Source organism: Schistocerca nitens, chromosome 4 (assembly GCF_023898315.1).
Source record: "Schistocerca nitens isolate TAMUIC-IGC-003100 chromosome 4, iqSchNite1.1, whole genome shotgun sequence".
Classification (NCBI taxonomy): Eukaryota; Metazoa; Arthropoda; class Insecta; order Orthoptera; family Acrididae; genus Schistocerca; species Schistocerca nitens.
The window spans coordinates 903,016,347-903,030,118 of NC_064617.1; the positions used below are offsets into that span (position 1 = coordinate 903,016,347).

General features: G+C 47.0%; 1 protein-coding gene across 1 annotated transcript in view; it reads left to right on the plus strand.

The window, feature by feature from the left end:
* LOC126253459 (dorsal-ventral patterning protein Sog-like) overlaps window positions 1–13,772 on the plus strand; it is a 534,492-nt gene that overhangs the window by 471,296 nt on the left and 49,424 nt on the right. The window contains exons 7-8 of the mRNA XM_049954812.1: window positions 6,472–6,679; window positions 10,205–10,438. Of these exons, the coding sequence (XP_049810769.1) occupies window positions 6,472–6,679; window positions 10,205–10,438 (442 nt within the window). The remainder of the gene's footprint in view (window positions 1–6,471; window positions 6,680–10,204; window positions 10,439–13,772) is intronic.

The following is a 13,772-nucleotide window of genomic DNA, read 5'->3' on the forward strand; positions in this document are numbered from 1 at the left end:
CGACTTCTATCATTTACAGTGTTTTTCACGTAGCTCAAATCCACGCAGTAGAACCGTAACAGTTCCGCATCGCTCTACTGGGGAAAAAATGACATGGGTATGTTCCCTTGGCCCCCTTAATTCGTTTGGCCTAACGTCTTCTGACATTTTCCTTTGGGGGGTACATTAAGAACCATGTTTACGTACCCCCCACTGCCAAGAACACTGGACCAGCTCAGAGAACCCATCAATACTGCTGTGGTGACCGTCGAGGGGATATCGCTACAGAACGAACTATGCTACAACTCGGACATGTGCCATGTGACCAGAGGGACACTCGTAGAACAGTTTTAGAATGCACAATGCAAACTTGGTGAGTTTACGGATTTATTCACATCAGTCATATTTGTACATGTAATACTTCGGAAAATATAGAGCTGCGAAAACAAATTAATCATTTGCAGTAGCCCTGCATTTCAACTTGTAATTCATTTTCCTTTTCATTTGTGGGTGGATCTAGACGTTTTGGTTATAGTATTTTGAATAGTTTGGCGGTTATGCTGTTCGGAACCTTTTCACAAATTTAAAGAGCTATTTGATGGTTTTCTGAAGTATGTCTGTAAGACTTTGACCAAACTGTTTAGGATTTTACATTATCGTCTGAACTGCTGCTTTCAAATATATATTAATTTAGCTAGTACCCTAGGGGGCCTGCAGAATTTGCCCTCCATACGTAGCTGTGGACAGAATTGCACAGTTTATTATTTTAACTTTTTGTATGATGTTCGTATCTCTCCTATAGCACTGAAACACTTTCTCCAACACATTTTTCCAATTGCTCCCGCGTTTCACACGCGAATGGAATAGAGAGACATCCTAACGTGTAGTAACGTGGGAAGAACGCTCTGCGATGCACTTCACAGAGATTTGCATATAATATATGTAGATGAAGATGATCTCTCGAAAGAAAGGTCGACTTCTCAATGCGTTGACTGCCACACCAACGATACTTCACACAGTGATCCTAGTCCACACGGCGAGTACACATAATATGTAATACATTCAAAAAAGAAAAAAAGAAGGGATTATCCGAATGGAACGGAAATCGATAAATGGGATGTACACGGACAAACAAACAAGTGATTACAATTTCAGAAAAATTAGATGATTTATTCAAGAGAAAGGAGTTCACAAACTGAGTAAGCCTGTAACATGTTGCTGCACCTCTGAAGCAGTTATTCGATTTGGTACTGATTGATAGAGTTTTTGGATGCCCTACTGAGGGATTTTCGTGCTAAATTCTGCCGAAATGGTGCGTTAAATCGTCAAAATTCCGAGCTGTGTGGAGGGTCCTCCTTATAACGCCGCAAACGTTCTGAATTGGGGAGAGATCCGGTGACCTTTCTGCCCAAGGAAGGGTTTGGAAACGCAAAGGCAAGCAGTAGAAACTCTCGCCGTGTGCAGGCGGACATTATCTTCTTGAAATGTAAGTCCTGGATGCCTTGCCATGAAGGGAAACAAAACAGGACGTAGAATACCGTCGACGTACCGCTGAGCCGTAACGGTGCTGCGGCTGACGAAGGAAGGAGTCCTCTTATGAAAATAAATGCCACCTTAGACCATCATTCCTAGTTATCTGGTAGTACAGCGGGCAACAGGCAGGCTGGTATCCCACCGCTGTCCCGGCCGTCTCTAGACACGCCTTAGGCCGGGAATCTCATTGACTGGAGTAGAATTGTCTTTAGTGATGAATCCTGCTTCGATCTGCGCTTCCGTGACCAGTGAAGATGTGTCTCGAGACGTCCCAGGCACTGGTGGTTTACCTTTTCTGCCTGACAACCAGAAGTGGCGGTCTTGCGCGCATTTCATTTTATAGCTGGACCCCTTTGGCTGTCATCTGCAGCATTCTTTCAGCGGTGCATCGACGATATTCCACACCCTGTTTTGTTGCCCTTCATGGCAATCGTCGTGTCTCCCTCTAGAGTGTAGCACAGTTCGGAGTGTCTGAAGATGACTACTGGACCCTTCGTCGAAATATTGAGCAGAAAAATAGAGTACCCGAAGTACACGATTAGTGGTGGTGCTGATGGCCATGGTGGCGGTGGCACTTGAACCTGACATAGACTGACAAAAATATGGTTCAAATGGCTCTGAGCACTATGGGACTTAACTTCTGAGGTCATCAGTCCCCTAGAACTTAGAACTACTTAAACCTTTCTAACCTAAGGATGTCACACACATCCACGCCCGAGGCAGGATCCAAACTGACTGTAGCGCCTAGAACCGCTCGACCACCCCGGCCGGCCATAGAATGTCATTTTCCCCTCGTTGCATGTACGAAAATAACAGGACACAAAATGACCGTTACTGGAAGGAAGTACCCTCGGACGTGCACAGACTTGGGTGGAGTCTGCTGACGGTGGCGAAGCCGCGGCTATAAGCAGTGCGGGTGACGCACGCTCAGCCGGTGGGGTGTGACCACTGGCTGGCAGGCGGCACCTGTTGCGGAACCGCGGCTGCACCCCGCGTGGGCGGCGGGGCGGCGGTCCTCCGTAGCGGCACGCAGCCTCCCATTATCTCTGCCGCAACAGCTGATGCAGCTTGCCAGGCGGCCGTCTGCAGCTATGTATACCCCGCTGAGTTGCGACCACAGTGACAGCCCGTCAGCCCTGCTGAGTGGGCACGTGACTAACCAGCGTGCAGACCTGTAGCGCGTACGTACTGTACTACTCAACCCGCAGTACTTGCGTTATGGAGCATCAATGTTCAAATTCCCCTCTGCCCATCGTGATTATGATATTCACTCGAGATTCATATTGGGATCCTTCCTTTCATCAGATAGCCAACTGATGTAGTGCAGAATGAATCTTTCCCCCAGCACACCTTGGCACACACGGTCTGAACAACACCATCCAGATACCACTGTGTAATGCGGGTTTGACCACTAGATGTCACGAGAAGCTGACACGTCACAGCAAAAGGAGGCTGGGTTACGGTGTTGTCAGCAGGACTTAACAGCACATGGGTCGGTCAGGAAAGTTCAGTGAGTTCGGACGCGGACGTCATTTGGGTGTCACCTGAGTAACAGATCCATCAGTCATATTTCAGTCCGTCTAAAGCTGCTCAAGTCAACTATATGTAATGTGATTGTGAAGTGTAAACGTGATGGAACAAAGGCACCTGAACCAAGACCAGTGACACATGTACCGATGGACAAAGACCGTCGAGGATTACGAAAACTCGTTGCAAAAAATCACATGAAATCAGCAGAAAGGATCACTCGTGAGTTCCAAAGTGCTACTAGTAGTCCAGCTAGCACAATAAGTTGGAAAGTGTGGGGTACAATGGTCCAGTGGCTCCTCATAAGCGCCGGCTGCTGTGGCTGAGCGGTTTTAGGCGCTTCAATCCGGAACCGTGCTGCTGCTACGGTCGCAGGTTCGAATCCTGCCTCGGGCATGGATGTGTGTGATGTCCTTAGGTTAGTTAGGTTTAAGTAGTTCTAAGTCTAGGGGACTGATGACCTCAGATGTTAAGTCTCATAGTGCTTAGAGCCATTTGATCCATTTGAATCCTCATAAGCAACACATGTGTGTGGTCAGTGATAAGGGACGCTTGTGTTGGTGTAAAGAGCTAAGCCACTGCACAGTCGAGGACTGTACACAACAGCATTCCGACAGCCCGATGGTAAATGGCAAAGCCGACAGTTGAATCATTCCATCTCTCCCCCATAAAAAATATCCAACTTCGGCTGCTCGTCGAGTAGCTCGGGCGTGGAACAAATCATTGTGCAGCACTGTGAAGACAGTTTGCAGAAACTGCGACGCCCTATAAAATCAAAACGCCCAAGAATGCTGTCGGACGGAATCATCGTGTTGCATGATAACGCTCGCCCTCACACCGTCAATCACACGGTTTGGTTGGGAAACACTGCAACACCCTCCGTACAGCCTGGACCCTTCACTGTGTAATTTCCACTTGGAGAAAGACATGCATGGACGTTGGTTTCATTCGGAAGTGAAAGTGCGAGAACAAGCGCCGTTGTGGATCCGTAACGTGCGACCGCGTTCTATGACACAGCAATTGATGGTCTCGTCTCCCAGTGGGATAAATGTCTAGACGCGTGTAGTGATCATTTTTGAATGGAACCATTCTATGTCCCATTGAGGCGGTATTCGGTTTTCATTTGACTACCTTTTGTACACGGAAAAAACCCAATAAACCGGAATGGAGGTTTCAGTTATGCAAGGATTGGGGTTCAGCACTCACTTTGTTACGACCATCTCATCCACCAGAGATGGAAATCGCGGAGATAATATGTGGTTAACGGAACAGTGCTGGCTGTAAAAAAAAAAAAAAAAAAAAAAAAAAAAAAAAAAAAAAAAAAAAACGAACATCAAAGAGCCCTGTGGGCGTCGAAGTCCAGCTCGGCGAGAGCGAAACCAACAATACTCCAGACGCTGGGTGGATTCCAGACAGCGAGTTCGCAAAATAACGCAGCTCGCATAGCCGGAACATAAGGTGGGCTGTTGTCGAAACAGTGTTCAGAAAAATCGAATCAGCTACTCGGTTGAACATCCAAAAGCGTACCACTGATGGATCACGCTGAGAAAACCTAGGATACGACAGAATAACTTGTATTTTCATTTCTTTTCCTGTTAAATATTTTTTTTTTTTAGCACTATGGGACTCAACTGCTGAGGTCATTAGTCCCCTAGAACTTAGAACTAGTTAAACCTAACTAACCTAAGGACATCACAAACATCCATGCCCGAGGCAGGATTCGAACCTGCGACCGTAGCGGTCCTGCGGTTCCAGACTGCAGCGCCTTTAACCGCACGGCCACTTCGGCCGGCCCCTGTTAAATATAAGACTGGAATAAATAACCAGGCAAAACAAGGGAATCGGGTAGTCATGCCTTTAAAACTGAGTTTGGAAGGTGTGACCAGAATCGAGTGCTACTGGGTGCTTCTCAGATGGTGCAGGAGGCAGTGTCGATGGCGCGAACTGTCCAGTACTTGCCGTTAAATGGCGATGTCTGGATCCGAGTCCCAGTGTTGTGCACAATGTGCAATTCTTCGAACGACAGCGTGGTGTCGAAATCGGCGTGGAGTGGCCTTCGGCTGCCCTGAGTATTGACGCGGTCTGACAGCGCTGTCAGCTGACACCCGTCCATGACGGATGACCTGCGGTCGGGGCCTCACGTCCCGCTTGCATTAGAGAGAAAAAATAAAAATAACAGGGGGAGAAATCCTACACTGTTTACTGTCTGTCGTAGAAGACTTGGACAGCTTGCTCAACGTCTCTGTACTACCCAAGTCCTGTGGACTCTATTTTCACAGAGCATTCTCTGTGTTTTACTGTTCCACGTTCTCTACTTCCATATTGCAGCAGTAAATTTTGTCTCTTTTCATGTTTCACCGTTTTCAGATTTCACTGATATTATTGATGCAAAAAATTCGCGGGACTATACTTCTCAATATCAAAAAATTTAAATAACAATAGTTTCTGTTAAAATTTCGTGTACGTGTATCAGTGTATCATGTTGCCAAGAAAAAACTTTATACTGTATTTCGGATGCTCACGTGTATGTGTATTTCTACCGTATGATGTTGTTTAATTTCCATGAATCATGGTCCGAAGAAGGTCCCAAAAAGTTCCAAGTCTGATTTTATTCCTCGCGTATAAGCGACGCCATCGCAGTAACTACGATGGCTGCTTGAACTAACGACTATAAACAACAGATGTTAATTCAACGTCCGCAGCTCGTGGTCGTGCGGTAGCGTTCTCGCTTCCCGCGCCCGGGTTCCCGGGTTCGATTCCCGGCGGAGTCAGGGATTTTATCTGCCTCGTGATGACTGGGTGTTGTGTGATGTCCTTAGGTTAGTTAGGTTTAAGTAGTTCTAAGTTCTAGGTGACAGCGGAGTGTGCGCTGATATGGTGGAGCACTTGCTAGCGAAAGGCAAAGGTCCCGAGTTCGAGTCTCGGTCGGGCACACAGTTTTAATCTGCCAGGAAGTTTCATTCTCGGTCGGGCACACAGTTTTAATCTGCCAGGAAGTTTCATATCAGCGCACACTCCGCTGCAGAGTGAAAATCTCATTCTGGAAACATCCCCCAGGCTGTGGCTAAGCCATGTCTCCGCAATATCCTTGCTTTCAGGAGTGCTAGTTCTGCATGGTCCGCAGGAGAGCTTCTGTAAAGTTTGGAAGGTAGGAGACGAGATACTGGCAGAAGTAAAGCTGTGAGGACCGGGCGTGAGTCGTGCTTCGGTAGCTCAGTTGGTGGAGCACTTGCCTGCGAAAGGCAAAGGTCCCGATTTCGAGTCTCGGTCGGGCACACAGTTTTAATCTGCCAGGAACTTTCAAACTTGACGTTGTTTTCGGGTTAAGTGGTCACATTGCTCCTGAGCGAAAATATGATATCCGAGGAGAGGAAGCGATGCAGCAAACAGAGCTACGCCTCGGGCGCTGAGTAGATCTCGTTCCGCCGGCAGGCACCACTCGCTGACCACGGAGGTGTTCTCCGGCCTGCTGGAGGAGCGCGCCGGCGGAGACGCGGCGGCCACAGCTGTGCTGTCCGTGCACGCCGCCCCCGACACCAGCAGCGTCCACCTCAGCCTCCTGCTGTCCGCAGACGTGCCCCAGGGGGCGCAGCTGGTCGCCCGCCTCGAGGACGAAGCCGGCCGCGCCATCGTCGAGGAGGTAAGCTCTTCCCGTCATCTGCGCTCTTTCTCTCCCACTGTGGCCCCATCCACCCAGCAGGTGTTCCTCTGCAGTTCCGAGAAGCTTGAGGAAGAGTTAATCCCCATACCCACATTCCTCCACATTTTTTTTTGTTTTGAGTCATCAGTCTTCTGACTGGTTTGATGTGGTTCACCACGAATTCCTCTCATCTCTTCATCTCAGAGTAGCACTTTCAGCTTGCGTCCTCAATTATTTGCTGTATGTATTCCAATGTCTGTCTTCCTCTACAGTTCCTCCCTCTATGGCTCCCTCTGGGAGTCATTCCCAGATGTCTTAATAGATGTCCTTACATCTACATCTACATCCATACTCCGCAAGCCACCTGACGGTGTGTGGCGGAGGGTACCTTGAGTACCTCTATCGTTTCTCTCTTCTATTCGAGTCTCGTATTGTTCGTGGAAAGAAAGATTGTCGGTATGCCTCTGTGTGGGCTCTAATCTCTCTGATATTATCCTCATGATCTCTTCGCGAGATATACGTAGGAGGGAGCAATATACTGCTTCCTCGGTGAAGGTATGTTTTCGAAACTTCAACAAAAGCCCGTACCGAGCTACTGAGCGTCTCTCCTGCAGAGTCTTTCAATGGAGTTTATCTGTCAGCTCCGTAACGCTTTTGCGATTACTAAATGATCCTGTAACGAAGCGGGCTGCTCTCTGTTGGATCTTCTCTATCTCTTCTATCAACCCTATCTGGTACGGATCCCACACTGCTGAGCAGTATTCAAGCAGTGGGCGAACAAGTGTACTGTAACCTACTTCCTTGGTTTTCGGATTACATTTCCTTAGGATACTTCCAATGAATCTGTCTGCATCTGCTTTACCGACGATCAACTTTATATGATCATTCCATTTTAAATCAGTCCTAATGCGTACTCCCAGATAATTTATGGAATTAACTGCTTCCAGTTGCTGACCTGCTATATTGTAGCTAAATGATAAAGGGTCTTTCTTTCTATGTATTCGCAGCACATTACACTTGTCTACATTGAGATTCAATTGCCATTCCCTGCACCATGCGTCAATTCGCTGCAGATCCTCCTGCATTTCAGTACAATTTTCCATTGTTACAACCTCTCGATATACCACAACATCATCCGCAAAAAGCCTCAGTGAACTTCCGATGTCATCCACAAGGTCATTTATGTATACTGTGAATAGCAACGGTCCTACGACACTCCCCTGCGGCACTCCTGAAATCACTCTTACTTCGGAAGACTTCTCTCCATTGAGAATGACATGCTGCGTTCTGTTATCTAGGAACTCTTCAATCCAATCACACGATTGGTCTGATAGTCCCTTCTCCTTGTCAGTGTTTTCCACATATTCCTTTCCTCTCCGATTCGGTGCAGAACCTCCCCACTTGATCAATCCACCTAATTTTCAACATTTTTCTGTAGCACCACATCTCAGACGCTTCGGTTTTCTTATGTTCCGGTCCCCCCCCCCCCCCCCCCCCTCATGATGCACGTTTCACTACCATACATAGTTGTGCTCAACACGTATATTCTCAGAAGTTTATTCCTCAAATTAAGACCTATGTTTGATACTGGCAGACTTGACTCTTTTTGACAGTGCCAGTCTGCTTTTTATTTTCTCCTTCCATCGTGGGTTCCGTCCATCATGGGTTATTTTCCTGCATAGATAGCAGAAATTCTTAACTTCATCTATTTCGTGACCATCAATCCTGATGTTAAGATTCTCGCTGTTCTCATTTCCGCTACTTTTCATTAATTTCGTCTTTTTTCAATTTACTCCCAATCCGTATTCTGTACTAACTAGATGTTCACTCTATTCAGCATATCCTGTAATTCATCTTTACTTTCACTGAGGATAGCAATGTTATCAGCAAATCTTATCATTGATATCTTTTCACGTTGTTCCCACTGCTGCCTAGTCCACAAAGAGTGGTTTCATGCCCGTGTGACACACGTCCCCTGAACTCTATATAGAACATGAGCTTTGAGAGTCCTTCTGGCACGTAATCCCTGTTCATGCAGCTTATTTTGTATCGTTTGTGTTGACTCAATCGTAACTGTTCGCTACTGCCGCTGTAGACGTGTAGCATTGTGTTGAAGGTTTCTGTTTGCTATTATACGCAGATATCAGTCGCGCACACTTGTTGTTTTTTGTCCCACGGCCAATTCTGTGACGATCCACAACTGATCCTGTCACCAGAAAATTGTGGTATCACATATCAGTACCGCCCCACAGGCATCAGGGTTGGCAACGGAATTGCAAGTTTCCGCCAGACGCCAATAATGGTTGCACAGGATTTGGCATACCCAATGGCGCACAGCCGCTGAGCCACGCCTCCAGTGGCTCCGTACCACAAGCGCCCCCTGCCTCCTGGATACACGACGGCTGGCGGCAGCCACTCAGCCCACTTGCACCTGGAGCCCCTTTGCTGTGTGAAGCGACACAGACACCATCATTCCTGCTAAGATCAGAGAGCCTCTTTTTTGTTGACAATGTGATATCTAGACTCCGATTCTTGCTGCATTATTTGTAATGAATCTTCGGACACTTGGAGAGATGCAAGTTAAGTAAATCTTCTGTTTACTGTGTTAACTTGTTCACTAATCATTTCTGCTCCTGTCCCACGACGACAGCAGTTGCTGCACCACGCTGTAGCCCATCTCTCCTTACTTTGGTGTACAAAGTCGTGCACAACACGAACCATCCTGAAGCAACACAACTCTCATAATGATATGTACCACAAGTACTACAATGTTCACAGGTGACACGGATGTCACAGCCTGCACATACCGCCCCCCAGAATTACAGTACAAACAAACCAACGTATTGGTATCATAACATATTTCTGGATCACAACGTTCGATATGAAAGGTTCAGGAACATGCAACATTTATTTTGACGAATGTAGATACCCTTAAGAGACTCCCAGTTGATCGCAGCTTTTCCTACAGCCGGTCATCCCACTTCAGGGCCCACTGAATGGACACTCTTACATGTTATTGTTTCCAGTTGATCTCAGCCAAGCAGCTGTTTTTCCTACAGCTGGTCATTCCATTTCAGGTCGCTCTGGACGGCCACCTTAGATGTTACTGTTTCCAGTGGATCCCAACCAAGCATCGGCTTTTCCTACAATCGGTCACCCCACTTCCTGTCGCTCTGAACAGGCACTCTTACATGTTATTGTTTCCAGTTGATCGCAGCCAAGCATCTGCTTTTCCTACAGCCGGTCATCCCACTTCAGGTCGCTCTGGAGGGCCACTCCTAGGTGTTACTGTTTCCAGTGGATCCCAGCCAAGCATCTACTTTTCCTTCAGCCGGTCATCCCACTTCAGGGCCCACTAAATGGACACTCTTACATATTATTGTTTCCAGTTGATCTCAGCCGAGCATGTGCTTTTCCTACAGCTGGTCATTCCATTTCAGGTCGCTCTGGACGGCCACTCCTAGATGTTGCTGTTTCCAGTGGTTTTACGCCATAAGCAGGATAGTGAGAGATGGCCTGTTGCAGACGGTGCGCGCGCCGCAGCCGCAGACGCAGGCGCCGCTCAGCGGCCAGGGCCACAACCACAACCAGGCGTCGCTGTCGGAGGTGGAGCTGCGCAGCCCGGTGGGCGCCGGGGCGCTGCGGCAGCTGGCGGCGGGCCGCCTCAGGGCGTCGCTGTCCGCCGCCGACGCCGGGGGCCGCCGCCTCATGGAGCTGCGCGGCCGCGTCACAGCCAGGGTCTCCTGCGAGATACTCCAGGTAGCTTGCCTACTTCTAGTAGACGCCGCCCACAGCTCTCACGTGTCACCTCTCCTGAACGCCAATAAGTCGCCAGGGCCGGATGGGACCTCAATTCGATTTTACAAAGAGTATTCTTTAGAATTAGTCCCTAACGCAGCTTGCCTTTACCGCTAATCTCTCGCCTAGTGGAAAGTACCAAGTGACTGGAAAAATCGGAAGTAACGCCTGAACATATAAAGGGTAAAAGAAGAGACTCGCAAAACTACAGTCCAATATCACTGTCGTCGGTTTGCCGCTGCAGAATTCTTGAGGATATGAAGGTGGTTTGAACAGTCAGGTAAAATAACCACAATAATAGTTGTTTCATATACAACTCATTTTACTTCTCGACATACAATAAATAAATACCCGTCGGGTAGACCGTTCGCCGGGTGCAAGTCTTTAGATTTGACGCCACTTTGACGACTTGCTCGTCGATGGGGATGAAATAATGATGATTAGGACAACACAACACCCAGTCCCTGAGCGGAGAAAATCTCTGACCCAGCCGGGAATGGAACCTGGGCCCTGAGGATTGACATTCTGTCGCGCTGACCACTCAGTTACTGGGGGCGGAGGGTCCTGGTAATGAGGTGTTTCACGTAGTCAACCCGAGTGTATCGTCTGGTTGACACGGAAACAGTGTTCCCTTGTCGTCTTTGCCTAAGGACCATGAAGCAGAAAGAACCGTATAAAGCCTTTTTGTCTTGCGTCACTGTGTTGCAAACAAATGTCATGCGCGTCGATGGGGATGAAATGATGATGATTAGGACAATACAACACCCAGTCCCTGAGCGGAGAAAATCTCCGACCCAGCCAGGACTCGAATCCGGGCCCTTCGGATTGACATTCTGTCGCGCTGACCACTCCGCTACCGGGGGCGGACTCGACATACAATGAGGCGGCAAATGTCAGGGGAAACTTCATAATATCGTATCGGACCTCCAAGTAAAAACTTGGCATAGTGCAGCAGCTCGACGTGATATGGACTCAACAAGTCGTTGGGAGTCCCCTGCATGAGTACTGAGCCATGCTACCTCTAAAGCCGTCCATAATTGGGAAAGTATTTCCGGTGCAAGATTTTGTCCATTAGGTGACCTCTCGATTACATCCCATATGTGGTGTCACCGCCAGACACCACACTTGCTAGGTGGTAGCTTTTAAATCGGCCGCGGTCCGTTAGTATACGTAGGACCCGCGTGTCTCCACTGTCAGTAATTGCAGACCGAGCGCCGCCACACGGCAGGTCTAGAGAGACTCACTAGCACTCGCCTCAGTTGTACAGCCGACGTTGTTAGGAAAGGTTCACTGAGAATTACGCTCTCATTTGCCGAGACGATAGCATAGCCTTCAGCTAAGTCAATTGCTACGACCTAGCAAGGCGCCATTTATCCTTTGCTATGTATCTAATGAAGCATGTACAGTAACAAGACCAATGTTCACCAATTGTGGATTAAAGTTAAGTATTCCAGCAGCTACGTACTTTTCTTTATAGCATTCATTAAGTATCCTGTTCCAGACCTCACGCCATCCTGCGTGAGCTTATAGCGTGCATTTCGGCTTCCTCAAACAACACGGTGTTGGCACTTCTGCCGACACATCACCATAAATGTTCGATGAGATTCACGTCGGACGATCTGGGTGGCCAAATCATTCGCTCGAATTGTCCAGAATGCCTTTCAAGCCAATCGCGAACAACTGTGGCCTGATGACATGCCGCATTGTCATCCATAAAAATTCCATCCTAGTTTGGGAACGTGAAGTCCGTGAAGCCAATGATCGGTTCAGATGAACCGAGTTTGAATTGTATTTGGCGTCAGTGGTGTATGGTTTATGTGGGTTTGCGTGTCTGTGCGCTGAGTACTGGGGCAGAGAGAGAGATAGATATCTCTCTCTCTCACTCTCTCTCTCTCTCTCTCTCTCTATATATATATATATATATATATATATATATATATATATATATATATATATATATACCCCAGCACTCAACACACGCACGTAAATCCACACAAACCATACACCACTGACGGCCAAATACAATTCAGACTCTCGCGCCTCACCCAGCCAAAAACCCTACGAAACAAATGAACATCACACAGCCATAACAACGCGTAATGGCCGCGAAAACTCCGCCTATGTTTTGAGAAATCGTAAAAGCGCAGTGCCAAGCTACCATAGGTCACGAAGCAAACCTGTTTCCTTCGCCAACAACACAGGAGAACGCACCACAACTTCAAAACTGTAAGTTACACACAAAAAACGTGATGCAGACTCCATTTCTGTAAATACGTAACAAACAGAAAGATAAATTACGTTTTGCTGTTTGCATATGACAAGTTGCATATTGTGTAGCAGATTGGCTACCAAAATAAATGGGCAATAACATCATGTAAGGTATGTTAACTAATGCATACATCCACTTTTCGCCAATTAAGCTATCAATGGAACTTTGACATAATGTTGTAAACAACACAAATGTTAATATGTAACAACAATTTTTCAGTAAAAAATATAAATTAAACCCACTGATGATAGCACTAAAGTTCTGAAGCATGTATGGATGAAACAAAACAGAAAAGAGGTGTCTTGCATAAGGCGGAACTTCTCATCCCATTTTCGTAGCAAGCAAGAAGAACTGCACCACAAAATGATTATTAGTTATAGGGTCCACAGTAGAAGTTAAAAATAAAAACATTTATTTTTAGATCGTCCACAGAGTGAAGAGGTTATTTTTGTTATGTAACCAAATAACCTTATGTCGTCCATGTTGGACTGTTGTAAGTGCGACTGTTTATGACAATAAAAGTTCAAATATAACAGTTATCTTCGACAGTTACTTTTTTAAATTTCATCCCAGGACGCGTTTCTAGAGTTTACACTCCCATCTTTACTACATGGATGCAGCTTGTTGTTTGCTGTGGTTTGGTTCAAATGGTTTGGTTCAAATAGCACTGAGCACTATGGGACTTAACATCTGAGGTCATCAGTCCCCTAGAACTTAGAACTACTTAAACCTAACTAACCTAAGGACATCACACACATCCATGCCCGAGGCAGGATTCGAACCTGCGACCGTAGCGGTTGCGCGGTTCCAGACTGAAGCGCCTAGAGCCGCTCGGCCACGCCGGCCGGCTGCTGTGGTTTCATTTCGCTACAAAACACTTATAAAAGGCATTTGTTATCGTAATATGGCATTAATTTTATAAATTTTAAATGATGAAAGTGTTACTTACAATCTGTTCCAGTGCATAGAACCCTGCTGTACTTTATAAATATACACTTTTAACTTTATTTCGTCTGAAAGAACACG